We start from the raw sequence: 27,530 nt of genomic DNA, 5'->3' as shown, positions 1-27,530 counted from the left end.
TATACGGAGATTCTAAGCGATAGGATGAAGAAATATCGAGACAAGGCTTCCATCTGTATCAAGTTTGCTAATTATGCTGATCCTGAAACCCCACGTTTATATTGGATGGTGAACGTGGATGCGTTTGTTAAGTCTGTGAAAACTTTTGCGTCGTCAAGGAAATGGGTGCCATTGATTTATATTCTTAACATCACAAGGATCGACCAACGTAAGGTTCTTTTGTCTCTCTATTTTTTCTTAAGGTGCGCTAATTTTATATTTTAAAAAATGAGATGGCAATTGCATAGCTCTATCAAGGGATTGACTTGTCTAAACCATGGCAGAACTTGTAAAGGAAGATAAAGAATGGTCTATTTAAATACATCCAAGTACTTGGTTTCTCGTGAACATATGTCACCATCATTACATAGTAAGTTTGGATTATTCACCTGATTTTCAAGGAAAACTTTTCTAGTATAGCTTTTCGTATACATACTAACTTTTTTATATGCAATTAACAATAACAGGACTCCTTTTGCTAGTGTAGGGGGAGGTTCATTACCGATGCGATCAAATCTCGTCTTTTCAATTTGGCACTCCCAATTATTTTTTGCTGTATGAAGTGCTCCAATGGTCCCAGGTTTCACCGATCAAGATGCCTATCAATCCGTCTTTACAATTGGTCGCATGGAAGTTATCGCCGCATACCAGAAACAGGAATGGGTGAGCGAGATGACGATCGAATACATGAAGAAAGGGAAACGCGCCAGCACGTATGAAAGTTACGATTAAGCTTGGAGAAAATGGACAGCATGGTGTCAGCAACAACAACCTCGAGTATATCCCCTTACGTATGATCCAATCCAACTCACCGAATTTCTGATGGCACACAAACAGATTGCAAAGGCAACACCCAATGTGATGAGGAGTGCGATTGCTTCGGTTTTTTAATATTACACATCCGCGAGAGGTACCAATTTGGAAACACTCGAGGGTTAAAAAGTTCTTCAATGCCTGTGAACGATCGACGGTGAAACTTCCGAACATCAGCAAAGAGGCATGTGATATATAGCTCGTGGTAAATCTTATCCGCACTTGGGGTCCGAATCAGAACTTAACTTTATCGCAGTTACAACAAAAAACGGTTATCAGTTTGTGCCTGGCTACGATGTGGCGAACTACCTCGGATATCGGCAAGATCCAATGGCAGGATGTGTCATTCACCTACAACGAGAAAGGTACACCTACTGGGGCTACTATTATCGAGAGCGAGCCGAAGGAAGGTCAAGCAAAACGCAGCCGACTAGGAGCAATTGAAGAGTCACTGTTTTGTCCGATGAAAACATCATGGGATTGGATGCAAAGATTTCACGATCTAAGGATTCAATTGCCTGTGGATCACACGTTGTTTTTGACCTATGTGGATATCGACTACAAGTAAACCGGATCGATAAGACCGAAGACTGCAGCAGGAATGGTCACGAAGATTTTGACCAATGCGGGGATCGATATTAAGCTATAAAAAGCCCATTCGACTAGAGCAGCAGCAAGTACTCGTGCGGTTGAACTAAGGACAATATATCAGACAAGTAAAGATTCACGGAAATTGGAGTCTTAATAGCTCTATTATGGAAGATTATTACCTGCAACCAACAAATCAGCAAGGAACAGGGAAAGCGATGGTTGAAGCAATTTTTTGTCTCTTACGAATAAGAACACCACATCAGAGGACGAGGCGGATCCAATGGGAATTGGGGTAGGAAAGAAGCCCAATGCCATAGTTGGCGTAGTCGAGGACGAGGATGTGGGTACCCACCCTTGGTATAAAAGATTATTTTAAACACCCAAACCTAGAATAGTGGAAAATTTACTTGCCTAGTTTTGGAAGATGTTTTTTTTTTATAGGTGACCGTGGGTCAAGTTTTATTTGCCTATACGTATCAGGGAACGAAAGAGATATAGACAAGAGATCAAGGGAATAAAATCGGAGACAATGAAGAGGCGGAATCGATGAATGACGAAGGTCAAGAGCGTGGCGGAGGGCGACGGAGCGGATGGTTGGAACAGGTGTGGGTGTGCTTCGGATGCTTGGTGGATGTTATGCGTGTTTTTTTTTTTTTTTTTTTTTTTTTTTTTTTTTTTTTATATATAATTATGTACAAGATAGATGCAAGACATGTAGGTAGAGTTAAGGCGGTTCATAAGATATCAGAGGCCGAGTACAAGTGATGAGGAAATGAATATCACGGCAAATGTTGTCGTGTAAGAAGGGCACCTGATCAAAAACATAGCGCCAGTGAGTAGACCACAGACCCTGTAGGATACATGAAATGATCATGTGGCTACTGACTGCGGATGGATTGGAGGGGAAGGATAAAGAAAAGATTGCATGATGGACTTGTGAAAAGGTAGGAGAAAAGAGGAAAAGGTCACACCAGATGGTGTACCATATAGTCCACTTAATAGGGCAAGCATATAAAAAATGAGTGATAGTATCGGGAGTATCCGAACAGAAAACACAATTGGGAGAGGGGAATGAACTAGGAATTGTATAGTGTAGGATGGCTTTACATGAAATTTTTTGATGGAGTGCACGATACCAGACATTACGAGCGGTGTGAGACACGGGTTCCAACCAAAATCGCTTCCATTGTCGTTTCTCCAGAGGCTCTATAAAGGAAGAATTTGGATTATTAATGAGTTGTGGGGTTACCGTGCGACGGAAAAGTCGAGTAGATAAAAATTTTAGGGGGGTAGCAAAAGTGATACTGGTTAGTAGGGCCTCAATAGAGGAGTAGAAAGGAAGAGGTGTACTCGGAGGATTTTAATAAAATTGACTAAAGAAAGGGTAATAGGACAAAAGTTGTGAATCAATGTGCTGAAAAAATTAGATGGTAATGTTGCGGTGTGAGAACGAATGATTAGGTTTGCGAGTCAGAGTGCGGGTTTGCAAATTCATATCAAAGGCATCAGCTACTGTAACTTTGTTCTTGGCCAAGCGACCAAGGACAGGGGGCGGGGTGGGAGAAGTATGTAAGACAGTAGCGTCCAAAGGAAATGACAGAATTAAATCTAAGGAGGGTCGAAAAAGAGCTGGGTCTTTGGGACATGCATCCAGTGCACGGCACAATAAGCCCCATAGAGAAGTGGATACAGAAAAGGAAGAAGGGCGAAGAGATGGAAAGAAAAGGCACAATAAGCGGTCATGAGGGTGACAGAGTGAGTTAAGAAGAGATAGAAGCCAAGGTTGTACAAAGGAGTAATATCGATGGGGTTGATAAACAAGGGGCAGAAGCCAGCGATACTGCAGACTGAGCTGCTGAATTGAAGGGTCGAGGATAGCTAGGCCACCTTGATCTCGGGGAAGTAAGAAGGTATCGTATGAAATTTTGGGAAACATATTCTGGTTAATGAAAGAATAGCAGATGGAACGTAATGAAGTAAAAAAAGATTTAGGGAAGGGGATTAGGCGGAGAACATGCCATAATGAGGAAAGGAGAAGAACATTGAGAACAGTGGCTCGACCACGCACAGATAAGTTCCGTTGCGAATGAAGTGCACACCCAGCTTTGATTTTCGCCAGAAGTTGGTGACCAAAGAGATCGCGTTGTTGAGTGGATGTATACAGAGGATAGCCGAGGTAAACCAGAGCTTGCTGAGAGGTCTTGTCGTGCCAAGAGCGAATACCATGACTTTCCAGTATGTTAGCCCAGGTAGATGAGGCAGAGCCCGATAAAGAGATAGCATGGGTCTTGTGGTAATTAACCTGTGCGTTCGAAGCAGCAGCGTATGTTTCAAAATGGATCAGACAACGTCGCAAGTCTTCCTCGTTGTGAAGGAATACCAGCACATCATCAGCGTACGCGAGCACCTTGGCAGCTGAAGGACCTTGAAACCCGGGGATTGAACTGGGTATCGAGTATCCTTGTATTGCAGGGTCATGCAAGATGCGCTGTAGCAAGGGTTCAATAGCAAGGTTAAACAGTAATGGGGACAACGGGTCGCCTTGGCGAACACCGCGTTGTTGTAGTATGGTAGGGGATAGATGACCATTGACATTAACAGATATCCGCGTGCCAAAAAATAATTGCATAATACAAACTACTAGACTGTCCGGGAAACCCCAATGTAAAAGAACGCGACGAAGGTACTCGGGATGAATTCGATCATACGCTTTTTCTTCATCAATTAGCAGGCCGACCGAGTGGATTTCGTGTTTTTGCGCGTGGTCCATAATCAATCGGACCAGCATGCCATTATCCGCTATATATCTTCCATGGACAAAACCTGTTTGAAAATTATTGACAAGATTAGCAGCAACTAATATCATATGATTATTCAAAATGCGGGTAAAGATCTTTGCATCAGTGTTAATGAGGGAGATGGGGCGCTAGTTGGCTAATGAAGACAGATCCCCTTTTTTGGGGAGCAAGCATATACAGGTTTGCATCCATGATTGAGGAAACTGACCATGGTTAAGAGCATCATTATATACTTGACACGCTAAAGCTTGCATGCGAGGATGTTGGAGGACGGTCAATAGGATTTGGTACGGAATGCCATCTAAGCCAGGACTGCTTTGTTTGGGGCATCTTTCTGCTGGGGTTAGTATTTCAGTCAGGGTAATGGGTGCAGTTAAACTGTTGCGGGCAATAGGCGACAAAACACATGAAGCGGGAAGATGGGATAATAAATCATCGACGGCTGTACTAGAGACAGGGGTAGGAGTGTACAGATGACTGTAGAATGCGCAAACAGATTCATGGAGGTGAGATATGGAGGAGTCTACAATACCGGTGGAAGGATGTTGAAGGGGCGGAATGGCTCGTTGTGTAGTGCGCGCCTGAATGGAGCGTTTCAGATATCCTGCCGATTTCTCGCCATCTTCCCGCCAGTTGCTCGATGCTCGGAGTGCGAGTATATCCATTGCTTCTTGTTGCAGACGAGTGATTTCTGCTTCAATACTAAGCACCTGACTCGCGTTTCGATGTGCACCATCTGGACGCGAGAGTAGATTGTTACGCTGCCGCTGTAGCTGCTTGATCTCTTGACGTCGACGGGACGCCTGTTTCCTTCCTAGTTTTTGACATGTGAGTTTGACTTGATATTTCACCTGATCCCACTGCTCTTGAGGGGAAAGAGTAGGTGAAAACGATTCGCATAAGGACTCTAGATCGTGATACAAGGTTTGCTTGAAGGTCTCAGAACGACATAGTAGCGGATTCGCTCGCCACACACCTTTGCCGGAGGATATAGTGAGACGCATATTACTGCATACTATAGCGTGATCACTCCATTGATAGTCTATAAACTCAATGGTTGGCAGAGAAAAGATAGGGTACAGGTCGGGGGAAGAGAAAATGTAATCAATGCATGAATGACCACTCTGAGATTTAAAGGTGATAGGAGGGGATATATTGTCATTGGGGGGCTGCATAAGATTGAAAAAGGTAGAAGAAAGAAAGGAGATCCATTCATTAGGAGCACTAAGATAAGAAGAATCAGAGCGAGAGTAAGAATAATTGAAATTGCCAACGAGAACACATCGCTGAAGTGGTAGTGAAAAAGAGTCAAGATTAAAGATGGCTAGAAGGTTGTGAAAAAATGTGTGTCGAGAGTGACGCTCTGCAGGAGCATATATGTTGAGGACATGAAACGGTTCAAAAGACGAATTGACATGGGATATCGTAACCCAGAGGGCCCGTCCATCCCGAGAGGAGAAGAGTGGGGTAAGGAGAATTTGAGGAGAAAAGGATACAAGACCACAAAAGGTGGACCAGTAACATTGATTAGCCTGAAATTGGTTAGTAATACGTTGCTCAGCATCTTCACTAGGAAATTTTGTATCCTGGAGTGCCAATATATCAAAGTGCATAGAATGGAGGTATCGAATATAATGTTGTTGTTTTTTTTGTTGTGTTTGTTTTGAGCCACCTACCTTAGTCAGGCGGCGGCAATTAAGTGATGCGAACTTAATCATGGTTAAGTTGTTGTTAAATTAAGAGGCAGCCCTCCTATTTGGAGTGGCTGCGTCCGGTTGAGTCCTCAGCGGAACCACCAGAGTCATCAGGTTCTTCATCTCCGGAGGCCATATCTGCGTCTTCGTCCCTTTGGTGACTGGAAATAGGGTGCTCTGGGTCGGCCTCAGCGGATTGCGTACTTGCTGGTTTTGTCGCTGGAACTACCAGGGATTGCTCACCCTCATTCGATGCCTTGTTGACTTCGGTTTTGCTCGATTGTTGGTCTTGAACGGGAGGTTCTGTCTTGTTATCAACCGGGGCGGCAAAATTCGTCTTACTGGTCGCGTTGATAAATAATGGTTGCGACGGTTTACTGCCAGCTCTCCTGCGTTTAATTGATTTACGCGCGGTAGGGAGCATCGTTTCCGCGGACTTGCTTGTACCAGGGGCTGCATTAAACGTAAACGTTTTGGGCTCCACCTTGGTGCCGGTGTTGGCTTTTTTTGTATGTTTATAAGGATTTGCAGGCTCGGGGCAATTGCGTTGGAGGTGACCCGGACGCTCACAATTGAAACACACGTGGGTCGGTCGGTCTGGACAACGACTGATACTGTGGGTGGTATCATGGCAATAACGACAATATACTCCCATATCCGCCCATGTTGCAAGGAAGCTACGAACCGTGTTTCCGGCAGAGAAACAAGAAGCCATGCGGTGTGTCAGGGGGGCAAAATCGTCCGTAGGGAGTTTACACAAAACCGCAAAACCACGACCACAGAACCACCCACCATTGACGTCGTCATACAAGCCGAGATGTAGGATGCGACCGTATTGCGATAGGCAAGATCGTAGCCCTTTTTCCAGATCGACGAGTGGGATTATCGGGAGTTTGTCCAAAGTGACCCGGAATACTTCGTTATCCGGTGGAAGCGAACGAGTAGCAGTGTACGACACCTCGTCTGTAACCTGAAGAGGGGTTTCACAAGCTTGGGTACACGATTGTTCAGAGTTCAAAATAATTTCGACAAGAACACGGCCTTTATCACGATGCGTTAGTCTACCAAGGCCAACGCCAGTGGGGAATCGTGCCCTAGCGGCATCGAAAAAAGCTTTGGGACCTAATTTGTCACCAGTAACATCGTAAAAGATGCTGAATTCTTCAGACCCTCGTCGAAAAAGAGGCTGACTCGTTAGTGCTTGAGCAGTATCATCGGTCGAGTTGTTGGCGGAAGTCGTATTGGTAAGGTATTCAGAACCAGTTACTTGGCCAAGAGTAGTAATGCGTTGACCTTTAGTCGCTTGCGCATATGATCGGAAGGAGACATTGGTCTGTTTGCCTTTAGACGTGGAGGGTGAGGGTGAGGTAGCAGCAGAGGGTGGAGGTTGAGATGTAGTAGAGGTGTGGTCGGTTTGATTCGCCGGAAGTGGCGAATCTAGATCTTTAGCGGGAAGAGCCATGAGTTTTGCAAGATGTGAAGATACATAGAAGAAAAACTGAGAATAAAAAGCGCGGCTTTGGGAGCCAACACCACATCCTCGTCCTCGACTACGCCAACTATGGCATTGTCAGTGTCAACGCAAAGCATGCGTTTTCTTATCCATTCCAGTAACCCGTTAAAACTATACATTTTGTGTGAGTACAGATGGTGGAGTCTGGAACACAACATGTGGACTATAAAAAAAACTTACGTTGACATGTTTTATAATATGAGGTTCAAGAGCTTTGATAAATGATATAGAAATAAAAGAAAAGATGGTGAAATCACGATGTTGTACATATACAGGAAATTGTGGGTAAGAATATGTGCAATAGTGATTTAGGTATAACTAGAAATTGGAAAATGGGTTTTAAAGTGCTATGCATATGTGATATTTGATAGGTGATAGGTGATAGGTGATCTCGATTGTGTATATGTGTCGTGTCATGTTGTGTATGTATCTGTTGAAACGTTCAAGCTTCACTATTGTTGTCTGTTGTATCAAGATTACTACTGCTACTGGTGGTTGATGTTTTTCTTTTCTTTGGCGACACATGGTTCTCAAAATGGAAAGCGAAATCAATAGGTGGCTTTCTGGTACGATTTTCCCTTGTCGGTACAAAAATCTCTTCATCATTAACGATATCCCTTGTGTCCTTCAACAACTTCTTCATTCTCCAAACAAGGATGAGAATGCTGGTGAGTCTGGCAACAAGATTGGATTTGGATTCAGGAAATGATAAAGGACCAAGCGTTTCTAGTATACAAACATAACCTTTAGGACACGTCATCCCGAGAAACTTTGCTCGTAAACCTATTAGAAAAGTCATTGGTTATTATCATTATGATTACCATTATAGCGACATTAATTAACATGCTTATTGACATACCAGAGAATATGAAACCAACTGTAACAAGATCATGAATTCTTTTTGGTTGGACTTCCCTGAGTTTCATCAACATATCTTGTAATGTTTTTGGGCAAATGAATCGACTTTCTGATAATTCTTTGGTAGTATCGTTTTCCATTTGTTTTCCCGCTTCAGCGCAGCCGTACTCATTTGATCCAGCCTTGAACAGTAGATCGACTTTTTTCCCAATGGTTTTTTTGTTGATCGATTCTTCACCGGAGAGAGAGCGGGATGTGCAGTACCAAATTGGCTATAAATTTACAATAGTTTTTGATAAATCTAATAAATTGCTTGCTGCCATATTAAATTATATCATCCATTTTGATATTTTATCAATTTTATGACATCATGTGACCAAAATCATGTATTCAATGATTATAAAAATTGAAAATCCATAATATAAACAAAGAACGACCCAATGGATACAACAAACTATACACCACTGATTACAAATGAAGTAAACTCAATTATTGCCAATTATTGGCAATTCCTAGAATGGAATTGGCCTACTGTACATAATAAATATAAACATAGAACTGATTTGAAACATATTAAATTCAAAGAATTTTTAAGGATGAATTGTTACATAAATTAAGTAATGTTGCTGTATTTTATTTTCTAGTAGTTTTATATACAAACAAGGAATATCCCGGACCTTACTTTGAAATTGAAAAAGGATTGTTTTTATTATATCATTTAGTCTCTGGAGTATGTGGTGAAAAATTTGAAAAATACTTACCACATAGCACATTTTATACATTTTATGAAAAGTTTTGGATGGATGAGGACAACTACAAACGAATCAACAAAATAGTAAATGATTCAATGAATAACATGTTTTCATCTATCAAATTACGTATTCTATCTGCTAGAAAGCATAATCCCGACTTATTTAAACATGTAACATTTGTATTGGATGGTCATGATTCAAGAATTAACTATGTAGATACTGAAATTGACCACTTTCAAAGAATGTATTCTTATAAATTTAGGAAGAATGGAATATGTACCCAATTTGTTAGTGATATGAATGATATGATTATTTATACTTCTAAAAGTGACTTTTGTTCTGATAGCTCAGATGGTAGCATGTTTTTAAACATGAAATTATTTAAATATATGCATGAGAATGACATAATGGCAGTTGATGGTGGATATACTTTGTTTATCACACAATTTACAGAGCTTGCTAATGAAAAAGGCTATAACTTTAGCCATGATAATTTTGTATACCCTATACGTAAAAATGTAAATGAGCCCTTAACGATTACTGAGGATCATTTTAATAAGACATTTGGAAGTTTTAGGACAAAAGTTGAGAATTAATTTTCAGAAATTGGGAATAAATTCTGCCGATTCAATAATAACAAGTCAGTTGTTAAAATGGATAACATAAAATACTATAATCTGCAATTTCGTGTAGCTTGTTTTTTAAAAAATATTACCAAATGTGTAGAAATGTTCAATATTCCTATTTTACCACACCATAAACTGTGACACAGTAATGATTTTAATTTTCCAGTAGAGCATAAACTAATTGATATAGTGGTCAGCAATGATAAACAAAATAAAGATAAACTGGATAAAATGATTAGATTGCAAAATGACCTGCTTAATATGGCTATATCAAATGAAGAAATGATTGTTGATAATGAATCTGATAATAATTCAAATCAGAGTAATAGTGATAATGTGGATGTTCCAAGATTTAATGAGCGTAGTAAAAAAAGAAAGCGAAATAAAGGGAAACAACAAGCAATGGCATCATATGAAATAGAAGAGATTATTAGGCATAAAACTGAAAATGGTACATATTTGTTTGAGGTAAAATGGGTTGGATAGAGTGCTGATGATAACAGTTGGTTATCAATTGATAAATTTAATCAAAAGGATTTATTAAAGGAATATATCAATAAGTATAATCTTGGTATATTATAAAATTGCATACTCTACTATTTACAATATTTTCTTCAACTAGTATATAATATAATGTGAATTCATACCTGGCATTCCTTTCTTACCAATTATTTTTATATATACACAAAATTCAATTTTTTGTACAATTTGGATTTTTACACCCAATAGATTTCTTACAGCCAATAGTATTATCTAATATCTAATTGCAGTTAGATGTCCCCCAGAGCGGGAGGCATTCTTTGCTTCACCTGATGCACTACTTGTCTTTTCACCACTGTTCGTTATGGTAAAATGTCAGCAAATCTGTTTCCAAAATTCAAGGAAGAAAATTCGTTCCAATATTGAGGATGCTGGCTGCATCAAAATCAAACTTACCCTCTCACTTATAAATGTGACACATCAAAACACTCTTGTACTATTCCCCAGACACGATTGAGGATGTCAGTTTCGCTATGATCTGTTATTGGAAGATAGTTGCTGTAAAACAGATTCAATGTTTTTACAAAAGCTTGATGAATCCAAAATAAATCCGATTCTCGTTTGGGATGGAATAGACGATGATTGGCATGGTCAAAGATTGATTCAAGATCCTTCTAATAACACAAAATTTGTTAGTACTGCCATGTCTTTTTTATTTTACGTTTTGTTTCTTTACATGACTATACTTACGTTTCCAGCATAACCTTTCAGGTATTCAGCAATGTGAGTTGGTAATTCTGGATCTTTTGGGCAACGAGCATCCTTGATTTCTCTCATTTCTTGTTCGGTGAAATACCCATCCTTGACCCACATTTTATCATCAATATCTAAAATCAATGAGTGTATGGGACTGTATATGCAAAAATAATTAATATGAAACATGGAGACAAAAATCAGCATGCCTAGATATTGGGCTCACTACTTACTGTTCAAAGTTGCAGGTAACTGTGTACTTTTTCATGGTGTCTTCAACTACTTTGCCTGTACTCAATGTCCATTTTTTATCATCAACCAAAGGCTCAAAGTACTTGTCGACCATAGCTGCTGTGATTGGCTTTTTCGATGATTTTGAAGGTGCTGAAGGTGATGCTATTGATGGTGGTGGTTTTTGTTGTTGTGGGACGGGGTGAGGACCAGTATCGAATTTCTAGTAGATATGACGTTAATATGGTAACTTTACTTTGTTGCCATTACAAGTATCATACTTACTTTGACTGCAGCTAAAAGCAATTTGTCCCAATCTGGCTTGCCAATGACCTACAAAAAAAATATAGCTTTGGTATTGGAGATATATATCAAGCTATACATAATAGTGCATTGATATACTCACGTGTGCGATGTTTTTAAGCCTTGTGTGTCTGATATAGCGATTGGTCCAGTTGCTTTTAATATCTTCACCCAACTTTGTTATGGCAACAATACTTTTTCATTGTCATTTAGGAACCTTTCCAGAGTAGGTTCAGCATCGTTGTTAAGATAATTTTCTATCACTATGAATAACTTGAGTCAGCAACAAGGTTACTGAGCGTTGTTGAACCTTAAAAAATTTCGTAAGTTCTTAACTTACGAAGTGCTTCTTTTTATGGTTCTTTTTCAAAGAAGAAAAAGGTTCTGAATTCTCAACCAAAATTTTAATTTTGGGTATTGCAGAATTCACAGATAATTGTTTTTCTATAAAAAAATTTTTAATTTTTTGTCTTAGCAAAAACTATTACATATCCAAAAAAAATAATTATTTTTTTAAGAAATTAAAAATTAATCAATTAATTTTAATTTCGAAATGATATATCTTTTTAAGAAATTAACTTTAAAGATTTTTATTTATTAATGATGCTCACTGGGTAACATATAAGTTTTTACGTTTACTTACACTGATTACAAGCTTCGTAGTCTTTACTGCTAGATGTCATGACAGTAAAAGATAATAGGTTATAGTCAAGATGCGCAGTCTACCTTAGATTTCAATACCTCAGGTAGTAAAAATACAAAGTCCACAAAGTAATGTCGCAGCCACCCCAGACCCAAATTATTTGCCCGTATTCGGACACCGCACGGGCCTCTACAAGCTCTACGGAACATACCCTGTGGCCTCTGTGGTGTCACGCCGTGCACACCGTAGAAATTATAGTATGCTCAGCCTACCATAGCACCAGCTTTCTCCCTTCTTTTTCTCAGAATAATTCTCACTACATTGCGTCCTCCATTTCGAAAATGAGCAACCAGGAACCCCAACCAGAGCATCAGTTTCTGGTAGCATACAGTATTATAAATATATATCTGATTTAAATTATGAGGATTAACGCTCAACGCAGTATTGAGAAAATAAGTAACAGAATAGGTGCTTATTACACATAATAAAAAATCATATTCGCATAACAGGTCTAATAACATACAATTTATAAGTAAGCATAATAAGGATTATAAAAGAGCTCTTGATTTACAACGGCGTATATACATTGCTGGCTCTATAGTGTTTCTTCTGAAAGTACTGCATCTGGCAGAGAAATATCTTTGTCAGGCATAGTATAATCTACTGGCGGCATATACTCGTACATCAGCTCGTCATGTTCCTTCTCAATATCCTCATATGTCTCAGCATGGACAAAGTAAACGTCTTCGTCATATTCATCGTCCGCATCGTCACCGTATTGTTCGTCGTTGTCGATCTGTGAAATTTCACCAACAGTACGCGGTTTGCTGCTTCTGATATTACATTGGAGACGTTCAGCTTGTTCCAAAAGATCACCAAGAATAGCTTGCCACCCATCGTCATGCGTCGCCTCTATGGCATTTTGAATGGCGCTATAACGTGCTGCAGCGTATGCTTCCAGATTCTTTTCTTCGTCCTAAGTGGAAAGTTGAGATCACAGTATGGAGTTTCAATGAAGTACCATAGCACTAACCTCGATCATTATCAGCTCTTCCTCGGCGCGCTTAATGTTCATAATCTCTCTGAGAACGTCGACGTCGTTGCTTTCTGCTATATGGTGCTGTTCCCAAAATCGTGTCTCCAGATGACAGACATCCTCCCACTGGACTTCATGCTCCAACAACAGATGGCAAGCAGCATTGTATAGCTTCAATTGCTTTTCAGCTGCAGTGCTTAGTTTCTTGATTGCGCTTCTAACTTTCGTGCTTACTCTTTCGCCTGTTTCATAATTAATTAATTATATCCATCAGCAGCGCTTTCTCATTTTTACACTTCAAAAAACAGATATACAATACCTATTTTGCCCTCTCGATTACGCAGCTGATCATACACCATCTTACGCGAGATTATATGTGATTTTAGTTTATACAGGCTATCTTCCTTTTCTCGCTTTGCTTTTGCTTTTTTTGCGCTTGCGTATTCTGTGCTATTTATCTGCCATCTTCGTTCAGGCTTTAGCACCCTTTCAATTCTGGTAACATTGTCTTCAGCGATCTCGAGCTTTCTTGAGAGCTTTCGAAGCAATCTAAATTTCTCGTCTATTGATGATAACAATAGCTTAATACGCATAAACGAAAGGGAGTAGAAATCGTTATACATACCTGCTTCCGCCATAGTCATATTGGCACATTTATCTGGATCTTGAAGCTCCCTCGATAAAGTAATGCGCTCCGCTCTAATGATGTTTTCCGAATGGATTAGTTGTCTAAGTATTTTACAGTACTCTACAAAAACACTTTGTAAACTCACTCAACCGCGTAAAAATGTTCTAGTTCTTCATAATACTGTATTTTTACTGATAGAGGTTTGACACCAGTGAATATAGTACGATCTTTCGATTTTTCATGGACGGTATCTTTGTACGTCTTCCATTCTTCTTCGAATCTGAGCTCATCTATCTTCCCGTCCTCGTTCCACCACCAGCATGGCGTACCGCCGGAAGCTACAAGGGTAGCTCTGTGTCGCAAGTATGCAGACGCTTGTTCGATGATTGCCTTTGCCCTTTTCGTCCGTTTTTTAAGCGCGTAACCTATCGGTACTATTATGAGTATCACGCAATCATTTATAACTTCATTTAAAATCATGCATACACATATTGATTATAGTCTTGGCTTTCGAATGACCAATCGCATGCTAAAAAAAGAACAGACGTCTCTTGGCGCTCATTTGTCTAGTCATTGAGACAAATCCTCCAAGGTAGGACCAAAGACGCTCAAGTCCTTCTCCATCTGTCAGTACAAAGCCGCTTATGAATCGTGGATGATAATCGACCTGGCAAGACATTGAATGGGCGTATGCATGGAAAACGGAGACGGCCATCTTTGATCCAGCTTGAGCAAAATTGGGAAATGCTTTTTAATGGTGCATAAGTAATTAAAGATCAATTTGTTTACCGGATGCGATGATATTCTTAGACACGGCAAAGTACCTTAAATGATGGTTCAAAGCGACAACCAAAATCATACAAAATATTGACATCTTTGTATCCCTTAGTGGCAACAGAAAGCACAGATAGAGCATATTTGTACCTATACAAAGCTCAACATGTAAGTGCATATTATACGCTAGGGATTATAGACTGCATGCATGTAAAAAGTATTAAAATTACTTTTCACCAGAAGCAAATATATTCGTAAACTGAAGTGGAACATTGTGTCTGCCGCATACACAGCCTACTATTCCACTTTCATAGAACTTCTCGACAGCAGCAGAAACGGACGTAACAGCTTTGAGCTCACTCTCGCAACGCTTATTGACGGCATTGGTGACTTCATGCTTTTCGTAAACGTCATGCATCTTATCAGCCGAGAAAAACGTCGCTGCTTCAGCTTTTTTTGTGTCATTTGCATGTGCTTTGCGTCGTCGCAATTGCATGTTGCCATCGACTGCGACGAACAGTTTTCCTTCCTGTGTAAATTGTATCATAACCATCACATCTTTCATGATGTCCAAAGTTTTCCATCTCAACAAAATGTCCAAGACCCATTTCAAGAGCAAGAGAATTCCACCTTTGAAAATTCTAACCTGTAAATTTTGCGAAGAAACTGAACACGATCTGTTCAGTTGCGAGGTGTACATCGAATTGCACGACCACCTCATTATTTGCGAGGATTGCCGATATGTTGGGCATGAATCATCAGAGAGTACGGAATGCATCAACTCGGGTGATTAGCGTTGACACGGTAAAATGATACAAATATTCTTACTGTGTATGAAGTATTAACTTTGGGCATTTTTTAAAGCAGTGACGGCATCCTTTTTTTAACCAAACAATAAAAACAATTTCCACAACTGTTTTCGACATCACTTTTAAGCAGAATACTTTGAGAACATATTTTCAGCATTGTTTGAAGAACACTTGGGGGGCGGGTGGGGGGGCTTTGCCCCCAACCCGGGGTCTGGGGCAGAGCCCCAGTAAACTGGTCCCTGGAGGACAGATGCTGACACGCAGCGAAGCGGAGGGGCTCACATCGTCCGGAAGCGAAGCGGAGGGACCAGTTTATAATCTAAATGTTCTACATCAACTTGTGCAGTACTCGTAGAATTTACATTCTACAAGTACTCGGTGTGTGATGTAAGCGATTTTAATGCATAAGGGTTCTGATCGACACTGTAAACTATTGGCTCAGGTCTGCCATTCTCATCAACAGCATTTCCCTGCCCATCTTTATAAAAAAATTGTATGTGAAAAACAGCAGAAAACGCATAGAAAAAAAAGCATGATACTAATAGTAATAATGTAGGATGATAGAGGGTTTTTAAGATGATAGTAAAGGAAAAACAACATGCTCATATCTTGTTAGAACTGAGTTCCGTCAACACGACAACCTCCTGATGCTGTTTAATCTCCAACCTCATGGGCTTATCCAGGCCACCTTTGTTTAGCACATTTTCCACATATTGGAGCTCAGCCGTGTGCGACGTGACCCAATGCACGACACAAGAGACGACCGTAATATCCTAATAGCACACGACAGCCCATCAATGAACCTCCGCACTTTCAAACAACAGCCGCTCTATCCATAACGATTTGTTTTATATTCAAACTTACCAAAGTTGTAATACTAAGCGCAAGCAATCCACGCTCCTGCCCGTCTAGCACAATCATGATGGTATAGTTTATTGTTGCTGTGATACACGCAACCACAGTGACTATGATATTTCGTTTCGCCATGATCTTGAGGGACATTGATTGAGGTGATGTTTGCTGTGCTACAGTTGGAAACGCATAGCACTTTACAAAAATGGCAATACAGAGCAAAGTGAAAAAGCAGTCGTAACAGAGCGTTGGGATGACACCCGGCAGCTTGGTTCCAATGGTACAATGATATGGATGCTCTGGCTCGATGACAGTAACACGGTTTATGATCATGAGGGTGATAAGCGCAATATAGGGTACCAGAAGACCAATGCCGATCCAATAAATAGGTGATCGTAGACGAGCGACTTTGGGCAATGAAAGAATATAAATCTAGCATATGTTTTATACTGTAAGTACTTCTTCTCTACTGATGTGCACTTGAATATTCAATAGTGTATTATTACCTTTTCGATAAAGTACAGGTAAAGCGCCAGTTTTGCAAAGGTATACAATAATACACAGTTGAAAAATCCGAGGATACACGACACAAAGTTTCCGTTGTTGGTGCTGACGAGCATACACGCAATTATATCAAACGCTAGTGTTAGCGAGTACATGACCAGCAATAGTCCCCGCACATAGTAAATCGGGCCGTCAATACTGGCGACCTTGCGGCCCAGAATCAATGATATGGCTGTGACGCACGCCACACTGTTGATCTCGGAAAGAATTTCGTATACGTCAGGCACGTACATAGCGAATGAGAATAGAAATGAAAGGGAATGCAGAGGAAAAAGAAGCAAGTTATTTGATGGGTGGGGGGGGTTCAAGAAAATCGGTATCTATATATACAGAAGGGTATAGTCGTAGAAGTACGAGAAATGAAAACGACGGATGATTGTTATAGATGAATGATTATTACGGGGTTGGTCGTATAACTGCTGCTGCTGTTGTTCTGATTATTGCCCGACGCGTCAATCCGCCAGCCCGTCGTCAAAACTATAGGATATACTTTCAGGAGTTGTAAGAAACAGAAAGAAAAGAGGGAGGCAAAGGAGAGAAAGAGAGAGGGTTATTGTCCTTAACCGGCTTTTGAGCATTTTACTTTAGAACAGGTCAACAGGTTTGCCAACCTTCATGATCTCTTGTGATACAGTGGTGATTGAATTGAGAAGGTCATTAAGCAGGTGGTCTTTTAAAACAGAGAGAAATAGGAGAGCACCCGCTTGTTGACGATGGCCGTCGTCACCACGGAGAACACGACGCCCACTTATCGCACGTAGAAGACAGTGGTGGTGATAACTATATTTTAAGGTTACAGTATATATGAGTATGTATACGGTGGTGACCTTGTGGGTTGTTGTGTCGTGTCGTACAAGACTTTTTTTCTTTTTAATTACGGTTCGCATTCAACCCCTGAATCAAAAAAGCGATAAATACAAGAAGAAAAACGCACAGGGGCAGTCTCTATGTCACTGATAGAAGAAAAAAGAATGGTCATGGAAAGAATATATGTCTAGAAGCAAAAAGGATGGAATGGGTTTTCTTGTAATGATGTTGAAACTAAGAAAGAAAAGATAAAAAACATATGACTGATACAGCATGAAGAAGGACAGAATATCTCGATTCGTTGCTGCATTCTTCTTTAACGCTTGACCCTATTCAATTAGAAACACCGAGAGGGGTGAGTACACTTTTGTCCTGGCGGCAATCTCTATGACCATTCGGCGCAGTGCGCGCAATAAAACTTACCAAGTGTATCTTGCACGGGCCTTACGCTGACCTTCCTTCTTACGTTCAACCACTCTTGGATCCCGCGTAATACAGCCAGCTTATGCAATAGTAAAAACAAACAATTGAGTTTCTTTGCTGATCCCTCTTACTAAACGACACAACAATCAGTTATTCCATCTCTTCCCCGAGGGTTATTACCTTTGCGCAGTATTGGCTTCAATTCCTGATTGTGTGTCAATAATGCTCTGCCGACACCCAGTTTGACAGCCTGTGCTTGACCTATATTGTATCACATGCATAAGCATGAGTAACCACATACACACGCTTCCCTCGACATTGCACATAGTTCCCCTGTTCGTTTTACCTGTGCTTCCACCGCCATTCACCAAGGCCCATACGTTGTATCGATCCTTGGACTCGATAGCTTCCAAAGGCAAGTTTACTTCGTCACGATCAACCGGTCGTTGGAAATACTCTTCGAGTGGCTGGCCGTTGATCAGCACCTGGCCATCACCTTCGACGACCCAGCATCGAGCACTCGATTCCTTTCGTCTACCCACAGCATATGCACGTCCAAGAGCGTCCAATGCTTTTAATGTAGATCCAGTTGTCTGTTGCTGCTGTCCATCATAACGTCGATACGGCTTCAAGGCTTCTTCTACCGGTGCGGGCAACGGCTTGGGCAAAGCAGACAAAGCGTTCAAGTGCAGAACAATTTTTCTCCATTGAGACGTTTTCAATGGAATGGCCAACATTTGTGACATTTTGTCACGGAGTTTCCATGCAGTCTGCTGTTGTTGTGGTTGTTGTAATTCGCTGGTATCGTTTAATGCTGCTTCTGAAAAGGTTGCATTGTCGCCTTGCCATTCGCCATACGTTTTATGCAACGCGTCGAGTTCAATGAGAAGGTCATTGTACTTGTAATTGCCGGTAAAGTAGGACAATGACTGTGGTTTCTCGCGTACTTCGTAAAGACTGCTGCTGCTGTCAGTGGTGGCGAAACGGACGTTGGTGGTTTGGACGGCGGCGGGAGAAACGACGGAACGTGTCAGTTGTTGCTTGCTGGTAGCGGCGGCGAGTAAAAGGCCTCTACGCAACAAGAATGAACTCATTTTATTTATTTACAAACGGAAGAAGGGTAGGAGAGGAGGGCCCAAACGAAACGAACGGAGACGAACGGCAACTTTCCAAAAAATAATGTCGGAGGGAGGTGTTGGGAATATTATTATTATCAAATAGGACTTGTTGAGTTAGGGGCGCAAAATGGAGCAGGGCCATTTTTTTTCCACACCCCGCAAGTCACTGCCTTGGGTGGCTTTGCTGCCTTCCGGTCAAGTCAAAAGTGAAAGCTCCCTGCTGACGGCCAAGGCGGGCGGACCGCCACCGGCGCCACCGACTCAACACAAAGTTGATCAGCGATCTCTCTCTCTCTCTCTGTCTTCTGAATGTAAACATGCATTTAGAGCATACCAAAAGCTCCTGTTTCATACAAGTCGTTGGATTAGAATTGATGATGAGACAATGTAGGGGAGGATAGAACTTATACAGGATGCTGTTCAAGAAAAAAGGTTTGCTTTTACTTGTTCTGGATCGAAACAACAAACTATCAACCAGAAACACACATAGTGAACATGTAATATCCATATAATTACAACAGCCCTGTCCAGAATGGTCGTCTCCCACGGCCCCTTATTTGTGTCCAGTTGTATGAATTATTTTCTTTACTTTAACGGCACGGTGATGATGTGATGAGAAAAAGCTCGAGTGCGAAATAAAAAGATTCATCTTAGTCGACGAATTCCCTTTTGAAATAAGCTACTCCGGGTTGTCTCACAATAGAAAGAGTAGGTAGCTTATGTGCTGTGAGCACTACTACTATCAGCACTATGAAAAAATAAAATATTAGATGCAACACAAAAGCTTCGTCTGCTACCATGGCGTTCCTACCCTGTTTCCATGGAACATCGTCCGTTGCCATGCAACACAAGGAACAACACAAAAAAAAGGTTCATCAAACTAATTTTAGTACGTGTTTTGCCACAACAGGTCCCAAGTTATAGGTTCGTAATACGTGTAATATACAGTAATAGAAGTATCCAATGCTAGAATGGTTTATTAGAATAGAGGATATAGAGAAGAAGATATAGCATGCTCGTACCTTATAAGCAAGTTTTGCCCGTTTTACCTAGCGTAAAACAAGAGAATAAGTGTAACATAAAAATAGATGTACTTACGCCTGCTGCTGCAAATGCTACATTATACAAGTTGCTATCTACAATTCTGGAGAGACGCGATCCTTTTCTTTTTTGCAACACTCGATGGAATCAGTCATCGGATCCAAACCCGATTACAAGAGTTTTACCTTAAGAGACGCTTTTGTACCACAACTTTTGGGATTTCCGAACGACACCGTTGTAAAATCAGTGTAACTGAGGCGTAACGCAATTTCAGGTCTGGTAAGAAGGTTAAAAAAATAGGAGAAAGGGCGATTCTTTTGGCGGCTGTCAAAAAGCCATTACATACTGGACACACATTATCCGTAAAAGAGCAAATACAGATCGCGATCATATCCTCACTATGTAGATAGAACGTGTTAATTACATATCGAATATATAGAGTAAGAAAGTGTATATTAAATCGAAAGGTACCCTTCACTTAATGATGAATAAATAAAAAATAAAAATTGCCACAAACAAAAGATTGGCATCGCATCGGTTCGGTTCAACGGGGGGGGGTGCGGGTTGGTTGAAAAGAGGGACAGAATGGTTGATGAAGGGGACCTGATGAATTGTACATATTGTGCCGCACGCCAAACAGTAGGCTGTCAATGTGGCTCTACTATGCTCTAGCCGAATCGTACTCATGCGCACGCCAAACATCATCCATAATAAATAAATGTGGCAATCCTGTTCCATCGGGTTACTCTACATGTACCATTACCGGTGAACGCCGGCCGAAACAAAAAATAGCTTCCACCATGTGTGTTTCACGTATCCCTTGAGGCGTTCAACTCTAATGATATATGAGATCATGGCCATTTTCTGAGACCCCCCCCCCTTTCTTTTCCTCTATAAACATGTCTCCCGCAATTGATGGATGATCGCTCCTGCGTTTCATGTCAACCATACACACGCACATGCCCCGTTTATACTATGTCATCAGGCCACTAAGGAGGGGTGTTAGACAAGTAAGGGAATGATTTACTGGAAAGAAAAATAGAGAGAGACAGAGACAGAGGTACCGTCACCATGATGTGCAGCTTGCCTGCATCTTAAATAAAAGCGATATACGCTGATGTCTCTTTTAAGAGGCAAACGCCAAGCTACATACAGTATACCTACATGTTTTGCATAGCCAAGCCTTTCATTATTCTTATCCCCTCTCTTGGAAGCAGCAGCAGATAGCAGAAGGTATATTAGTAAAAGAAAAAGTTCAGGGCGGACCAGCAAAAAAAATTTGTTCGTGTTGATAGCAATGAATATTTGGACAAGGATTGTTCTATTATATAGGAGCAAAACAACAAAAAGGTGTACTCATGTTTTAGCGAGGAAGCCATGGTGCCTAGCCCACATAACTAAAGCGGATGGTAGAGGGAGAGAGGGTGAACGTGTGGTGGCAATGTCATGTGGCCCTTCGTTCTCTAACTTCAGCAGAAGAAGGCTCGGGATGGCCCATCGGCAACAAGCCGAAAACAATCGTGTAAACAGAGCAACAAGCAGATGGCATGCAGAGAGCGATGAGAAGAGAGAGAGAGAGAGCCAGCGCGTAGCACAAAGCGCTTTCGGATATCGGTACGATGCCCGTCCTTGTGGGGGGGAAGGGGAGAGGGTGCTATGTTTTTGTTCTGCCCGTTTATAGACTGGCTTGTCTCGTTTCGGACCCCCCGGCGCGTGTAAGGAAAAGGCTTCCCCCCTTGTTTCCATCAAACCTTTTTGATTTCCTGCCGATTTTCTCTCTATTATTTTGGAAAAAAAAGTATTTAAGCAAGCCGCACCTAGCAGCGCAACGTACTTGTTTCTTCTCTCCACCTCTTCTTCTTTTTCTTCTCTTGTCCCGCCACCTGCTTCTCGATTATATTCCGTATACACACCAGTAGCTTTACTCTCTATTGTCGATCCTCTTCATGGCTCTTGAATACCTATCCAGCGACATTGTATTTCCTTCAGACTCTACTGAGCCAAAGTTGGCGACAACAACCGTCTCCAAACTGCCAGGCCCAGTCGATTGGGCTTTTCACGATTATTACAGCACGGCATGTGAGAAGGCAAGCCTGCCGGTTCATTCGATCACCGACTATGCCCAATGGACAAAACACCACGACGACGACGAAGTGGACAACGACGCCGGTGACAGCATTCTGAAAAAGAGCAGCACTCATCGAACAAAACAAGACGAGCAGCTACTTTACCTTTTCGGCAAACGATCTGCAACGGCAGCAGCACCAGGAGCAACAACAACAACAAGTTCACCACCGCCGGTACCACAATCACCTAGCGAGACAACAGCATCTAATTTACGCGCCGCGCTCTGCGGAGCACTGGAACATGTGGATAACGCGATGCAAGACAATCACCTTACTCGTCTCGACAAATATACCCCTACAAGCTACCAAAGCAATAAGGAGTATCGATGGGAGGACGAAGTCCTGTATGGCTCGTTGAGCTTTGCACCGGAAGCGGCTTCCGGAGGCGTCGGTGGCGTCGGTGCCACTGGAGCCGATTTGTTTCTTCCGACATCCACAACACCAATTGGCGCATCAGAAGCAGCACACCATCGGTTCCATGATGACCATGGCGACTTCTTATACGAGCGACGCTCTTTATCAGACGACGATGACGACGACCTGGTGCTCGGTAGTCCTAACAGTAGCAGCCATGGCGGGCCTGTCCTGTTGAATTCTTCCGGAATCACATCCTACATTACATCCTCCATCCATCCTCGTCATGAACAACCGCCATCTGAACCGGCGTATTATCCGCCATTGGCTGCAGCTGCACCTTCACCAGCAGCACTGTCACCATCGTCTACTGCTGCACGTGTCGAAATACCGCCCCCACCACCTGCCGTCGAAGGCAAGCCGACTATTGCCAAGTCCAAAGTGTGGCAAGGTCTCGTCGGTCGTCTTAAAAAGAACCTCGCAAAGCCATTCAGACCACAGTCGTCATTGTCATCAGCATCAGAAGCTCTTTCTGCTGCTACTACTACTACTACTACGTCCGCTGGTACAGCACATTTTTCGTCGAGTAGTAGGTCACCACCTTCTGCTCAACCACATGGACGGCTCAAGCGGTTGCTTTTTAAACCACGTCAAAATTAAAAGGCTCTCGCTGCAGAGCCCGCGTTGCATGTTGCCACAACGCATCACCGTCAACTTTTACAATTATTATTGCTATTATCACCAATCTTACCCGTTTTGCATATCACGCACACCATCTTAACTTACTTCCTCCTCCCGCATTTGTACATATACTATATTGATATCCTCTTTCTTTTTTTTCTTCTTCTTTCATATTGTTTATTGGAATGTACATAGTACAAAAACCCTCTTCTCACACACAAGCTGGCTTGCTCTTGCGCTCTCTCTTATATCAATTGCCCAAAAATTCTAGTTCTTTTTCATTAAGTAGTAATAAGTAGTCTCTTAACAAACACCCGATACACACACACACCCTTAAACGCATACACACATTTGCAACCCTATCTATTCATGATAACAAAAACAGAAAACGAAGAGGGCGAGCATGTGCATTGTGAAAAGTTACTCTTTCTCTCTGTTCACTTGCCCTTTTGTAATAAAGAACCGAAAAGGATATATTAATCTGTGACAAAGTGAAATCAGAGTCGTACGTCGTGAAACCCTTCTGACGAGCAAAAGAGACAAGTTTGCATTGTCCGTGTGTTGCTCTATAACCAGCTATGTGCTTTGAGATACGTATACTCATATGAGAATAATTGAATCGGCTGCCGTCGGTGTTGTTTGTCCGAAGCAAGCTGCTATGCACTAGCAAGTGCCGATAATGATGACCCCCATGGGCTTTTTTACTGATGCCGATGCTGCTGCTGTATCATTCAAAAACATGCCTTTTTGTGGAACGCGGTCTGTGCTCCCTCCTTTGAAGGCGTCAGATACAAGCCTTCGGTATCTATCCCGTTACCCTAGTCAACTTATCCCAACAGAATCATCACCACCCCCAAGAAGGTGCCACTTGGTCGTTTGGGCTTTTGTCAGCCAAACAAACGGAAAGCCCGAGAGGTGTGTGTAATAATCAAGACAAAAACATGCATGCTACTACACAAAGAAGAAAAGTTTCCACATGAGTAAGATGCTGTTGTGTAAGCTTGTGTGTTGTATGTGAGACATTGTCCACTGCTCGGAAACATCCGTTCCTTATTTTTTTTTCTTTTTTATCTATTTGCGATAACTAAAAAGGTTCAACATGATGTTTTGTTGTTGCTGCTGTTGTGTTGTGTAGTTGTGGAAGGGGTTCAAATGGGAAGAAAAAGATTGATAATAAGGCAAAAGCTTGAAGAAAAGGAAGAGAAACAGAGAGAATAATAGAGGAGGAAGGAAGAAATTGTGTGTTGTTCAGGTATCACATAGTAAACTCAACAAATAGTTGCTTGAAAGGATCATCTCCTGCTGGAGCATTACGGTCCGTCTCAAAGAGATCTGGGTATTTTTCAAAGTTGCTAGTATCGCCTGGATGTCGATAGTTCGGTACGATGGGTGCCTAGATAGCGCAAGTGGCATACATATTAAAATTTTGCGGATCTATCACAAAGTACGTATACACGGCATTAAATGGATCTCCCCCATCCAACCTCTCTATTGAGGACTTACCCTGACAGTCTTATCCAGAAGACCTATCCAATCCACACCTCTGAACCATCTGTGTCGCTTTACATCCTCTGACCCTCCCTAGTAATGTATAATGTTGATCCATGAGCATCGTGTCCATTCCCCTATTCAACCAAGACGGCGCTTTTTGATGAACTTACCTTTAAGTTACCGAGTCGCTTAGTAAGATCACCCACCAGCAGTCGTTTTAACAGATCCTTTGCTAGCATATCAAAATGTGCTGGAAATTGAACTTTGCCAGCTAAAATCTTCTCATAGATCCCGAACGAGTTATCGTCAAAGAAAGGTGGATATCTAAATCAAGCAGTAGCGTATTTTGTGTGAGTCGCAAAACAGCGCATGCCACAAATAACGATCCGACTTCATTTACTCCTTTTTCCCACTTACCCTGCCAACATTTCAAAGATAAGAATACCCAAGGCCCACCAATCTGCAGCCTTTCCGTGGCCTTTGCTTTGAATAATCTCCGGTGCCAAGTATTCTGGAGTGCCACAAAGTGTCCATGTCCTAGTTTAATGATCATCCACGCATATGATTGTTGTTTAGGTGATCGTAAGTAGCTATGTTCTACCAAGTATGTATGCGCACAAGCCCTCTTCTTACCGATCGGCAATCTTTTTAGCAAATCCGAAATCTGTCACACGAATATGGCCCTGATGGTCGATCAATAGATTTTCAGGCTTGAGGTCACGATAAATGATATCTTTAGAGTGGAGGTATTCGATGGCCAGCACGATCTCCGATGCATAAAATCGTGTCATGTCGTTTGTGAAGCGCCCTGCTCGACGTAAATGCGAAAACAACTCGCCTCCTACAACGTATTCCAATAACATGTACAGGTTCGTATCATCTTGAAAAGTACAAAATCTATATATGAAAGAGCAGTAACGACAAGATTGAGTTGTGATCTTAATATATATCTGCTCATCAAATAAACAATGTCTTAGTCCTCCTCTCCTCTCTCCTCTCCATGTTCTTTCTCCTTCATTCTTCCCAGTTGTAACTTATTGCCCAATTCCAGCTTCATGTCTGTGTATACTACTGTTGCCATGTACCAAAAGAACAGCAATGTCCATATGTGAAAAGAATTTCTCAAGACTTACAGATCAACGATAAATGGGAATCGAACCGAAGCTAAAATCTGCTTCTCCCACAATAAGTGCTGCACCTGTTTGAGTCGTACCACTTCGGACTTCTTGAGCACCTTCATCGCATAAAACTTGCTGGTCGCCTTGAACTTGGTCAAATACACCCGGCCAAAGGTACCCGTTCCTTTATGTGCGTGTATACATAATGTTTGTTATTGATATTGGGCAGCAGAAACAAGAATTACAGTGAATCCCCCTTCTAAATTTGATATACCCCCCAAAAAAAACGCCTCCCTTCTTCACGCCTCCCGTCAAACCATCACATATGATAATGACATTAAACGAAATAGATTATACTCACCAAGCGTATCCAATAATTCAAAATCCCTTAAACCAAACGATGGTTTTGGAACATAGACTGGTGAGCGCGAATGATAATACTGCAGTCGACTCGCTTGAGCCTGTTGTATGGACTGTGCTGAAGCTAGACCTGCCAAAGGATGATTCGGCGGAAATGAAGGTGGGTCATGACGCTTTAATGGATGTGGCGGAACCGACGGTAAGCGTAATGAAAAAGGCGGCTGTTGTTGTTGTTGCTGTTCAGAAGACGCTGTTGGTGGTTGTTGAGGAAAACGATTGCTGTTGTTATTATTACTATTATAATAAAACGATGAAGGCGACGTTGCTGCTGCTATTGGTGGTTGTTGTACTGATGAAGGTTTAGGACTAGCAAAGTGACCCAGCGGTGATGGTGCGGGATTTTCATTCAAGAACGACAATGGCGGCGGTAGAGGACGTTGCTGTTGTTGCTGTGGTTGATGCTGTTGTGGTTGTTCTGTAGGATGACCACTGTCGGATTCGTATATCGTTTCTGGAATACGCTCCATTACTTTTATATAATATATACTTTTCTACTCTGTTGTATACTATGGCGGTGCGTTGCGTGCGTTATATCTCTTTGCCCTGGAAAAAGTGTAGTATATCCTTTTTTAAAACTGTGTTAGCTACTGTATAGTAGTAGTAGTAAGGTGTGCCATTGGGGATGCAAAAATAAGATTGCGACTTCAAGGTGTAGCCAATGTGCTTCCTCTTTGTGTATAGTATGCTTTCCGGACAAGTGGAGGAGACAATAAAAGTAGGGTTTACCTAGCAAACGTTGTGGCACGCTCTCTCCCCAGACAAAAGACAGTTTTCCCTTTAGGTTTTTTTTTTTGCCTCGAGGAGAAGGAGCTGGTGGGTAGGAGGGCTGTCTTGGGGGGTGCGGGTTGTTGGTGTGTGTGTGTGTGTGTGTGTGTGCACTTCTAGTTAGGAACCTGGCAGTAACAGTATTGTCGTAAATACCAGGTACGTGATATGTGTGAACTTTATTGCCTTCTTTCTGTTGCGTGAGAGCAGCGAAAGAGAAAAGAGAAAAGAAAGAGAGAAGAAGGGGTGATGCAGTATGCCTTTTCGGTCGGAAAGAGAATCGTTGCTCTATATTACATGTTATGTATAGGGGTTGTTGCCGTGTGTATTGTTGTGCGCTTTCGTCGTGCGACCACCGCCGCCCTACACGCGCGAGTCTTACATTTGAGGCAGGTCGCACACACACACCACACACACACACGTAGGACG

General features: G+C 41.7%; 12 protein-coding genes across 12 annotated transcripts; 2 read left to right on the top strand and 10 right to left on the bottom strand.

Annotated features, from left to right (window-relative positions):
* Positions 1-609: 609 nt before the first annotated feature.
* On the top strand, positions 610-1,420 carry BDB00DRAFT_874832 (uncharacterized protein; the record flags this gene model as incomplete). The annotated part of the gene is made up of 2 exons (XM_053127265.1): positions 610-752; positions 1,132-1,420. 2 exons carry the CDS (start codon positions 610-612, stop codon positions 1,418-1,420), a joined length of 432 nt encoding a protein of 143 aa, XP_052977251.1.
* Positions 1,421-2,088: 668 nt separating this feature from the next.
* Positions 2,089-3,141, bottom strand: BDB00DRAFT_835538 (uncharacterized protein). The gene is made up of 3 exons (XM_053124404.1): positions 2,895-3,141; positions 2,693-2,792; positions 2,089-2,647 (listed from the first exon to the last, which is right to left on the bottom strand). The coding sequence occupies exons 1-3, from the start codon at positions 2,936-2,938 to the stop codon at positions 2,168-2,170; spliced, it is 624 nt and encodes a 207-aa protein (XP_052977250.1). The 5' UTR covers positions 2,939-3,141; the 3' UTR covers positions 2,089-2,167.
* Positions 3,142-4,870: 1,729 nt separating this feature from the next.
* On the bottom strand, positions 4,871-5,854 carry BDB00DRAFT_767850 (uncharacterized protein; the record flags this gene model as incomplete). Its single annotated transcript, XM_053119701.1, has 1 exon — positions 4,871-5,854. A coding segment is annotated over one exon (984 nt), but the record flags the coding sequence as incomplete, so codon positions are not given.
* A 619-nt stretch (positions 5,855-6,473) lies between these two features.
* On the bottom strand, positions 6,474-7,142 carry BDB00DRAFT_734486 (uncharacterized protein; the record flags this gene model as incomplete). Its single annotated transcript, XM_053118363.1, has 1 exon — positions 6,474-7,142. A coding segment is annotated over one exon (669 nt), but the record flags the coding sequence as incomplete, so codon positions are not given.
* Positions 7,143-10,628: 3,486 nt separating this feature from the next.
* Positions 10,629-12,134, bottom strand: BDB00DRAFT_789920 (uncharacterized protein; the record flags this gene model as incomplete). The annotated part of the gene is made up of 6 exons (XM_053120913.1): positions 10,629-10,838; positions 10,915-11,074; positions 11,151-11,371; positions 11,434-11,481; positions 11,647-11,714; positions 12,095-12,134. The coding sequence occupies 6 exons, from the start codon at positions 12,132-12,134 to the stop codon at positions 10,629-10,631; spliced, it is 747 nt and encodes a 248-aa protein (XP_052977247.1).
* Positions 12,135-12,502: 368 nt separating this feature from the next.
* Positions 12,503-13,774, bottom strand: BDB00DRAFT_915092 (uncharacterized protein; the record flags this gene model as incomplete). The annotated part of the gene is made up of 3 exons (XM_053128695.1): positions 12,503-13,070; positions 13,128-13,372; positions 13,756-13,774. The coding sequence occupies 3 exons, from the start codon at positions 13,772-13,774 to the stop codon at positions 12,690-12,692; spliced, it is 645 nt and encodes a 214-aa protein (XP_052977246.1). The 3' UTR covers positions 12,503-12,689.
* A 549-nt stretch (positions 13,775-14,323) lies between these two features.
* On the bottom strand, positions 14,324-14,473 carry BDB00DRAFT_730033 (uncharacterized protein; the record flags this gene model as incomplete). Its single annotated transcript, XM_053118300.1, has 1 exon — positions 14,324-14,473. A coding segment is annotated over one exon (150 nt), but the record flags the coding sequence as incomplete, so codon positions are not given.
* A 205-nt stretch (positions 14,474-14,678) lies between these two features.
* BDB00DRAFT_522360 (uncharacterized protein) lies at positions 14,679-15,515 on the bottom strand. The gene has a single exon (XM_053117720.1). It carries the CDS (start codon positions 15,308-15,310, stop codon positions 14,759-14,761), a length of 552 nt encoding a protein of 183 aa, XP_052977244.1. The 5' UTR covers positions 15,311-15,515; the 3' UTR covers positions 14,679-14,758.
* A 405-nt stretch (positions 15,516-15,920) lies between these two features.
* On the bottom strand, positions 15,921-17,118 carry BDB00DRAFT_522316 (uncharacterized protein). Its single transcript, XM_053117719.1, has 3 exons — positions 16,700-17,118; positions 16,206-16,625; positions 15,921-16,114 (listed from the first exon to the last, which is right to left on the bottom strand). Exons 1-3 carry the CDS (start codon positions 16,988-16,990, stop codon positions 15,944-15,946), a joined length of 882 nt encoding a protein of 293 aa, XP_052977243.1. The 5' UTR covers positions 16,991-17,118; the 3' UTR covers positions 15,921-15,943.
* A 418-nt stretch (positions 17,119-17,536) lies between these two features.
* BDB00DRAFT_835518 (ribosomal protein S9/S16-domain-containing protein) lies at positions 17,537-19,225 on the bottom strand. Its single transcript, XM_053124403.1, has 4 exons — positions 18,334-19,225; positions 18,168-18,248; positions 17,988-18,066; positions 17,537-17,893 (listed from the first exon to the last, which is right to left on the bottom strand). The coding sequence occupies exons 1-4, from the start codon at positions 19,079-19,081 to the stop codon at positions 17,881-17,883; spliced, it is 921 nt and encodes a 306-aa protein (XP_052977242.1). The 5' UTR covers positions 19,082-19,225; the 3' UTR covers positions 17,537-17,880.
* A 2,867-nt stretch (positions 19,226-22,092) lies between these two features.
* On the top strand, positions 22,093-23,286 carry BDB00DRAFT_789915 (uncharacterized protein; the record flags this gene model as incomplete). The annotated part of the gene is made up of 1 exon (XM_053120912.1): positions 22,093-23,286. The coding sequence occupies one exon, from the start codon at positions 22,093-22,095 to the stop codon at positions 23,284-23,286; it is 1,194 nt and encodes a 397-aa protein (XP_052977241.1).
* A 1,031-nt stretch (positions 23,287-24,317) lies between these two features.
* On the bottom strand, positions 24,318-27,063 carry BDB00DRAFT_835512 (kinase-like domain-containing protein). The gene is made up of 7 exons (XM_053124402.1): positions 26,278-27,063; positions 25,932-26,100; positions 25,432-25,695; positions 25,216-25,335; positions 24,969-25,122; positions 24,811-24,888; positions 24,318-24,700 (listed from the first exon to the last, which is right to left on the bottom strand). The coding sequence occupies exons 1-7, from the start codon at positions 26,801-26,803 to the stop codon at positions 24,563-24,565; spliced, it is 1,449 nt and encodes a 482-aa protein (XP_052977240.1). The 5' UTR covers positions 26,804-27,063; the 3' UTR covers positions 24,318-24,562.
* Between the last annotated feature and the right edge of the window lie 467 nt (positions 27,064-27,530).

The sequence above is a fragment of the Zychaea mexicana genome (genome assembly GCF_025766255.1).
Source record: "Zychaea mexicana strain RSA 1403 chromosome Unknown BDB00scaffold_64, whole genome shotgun sequence".
In the NCBI taxonomy this organism is placed as follows: domain Eukaryota; kingdom Fungi; phylum Mucoromycota; class Mucoromycetes; order Mucorales; family Lichtheimiaceae; genus Zychaea; species Zychaea mexicana.
This window is presented reverse-complemented; position numbering and strand designations above follow the sequence as displayed.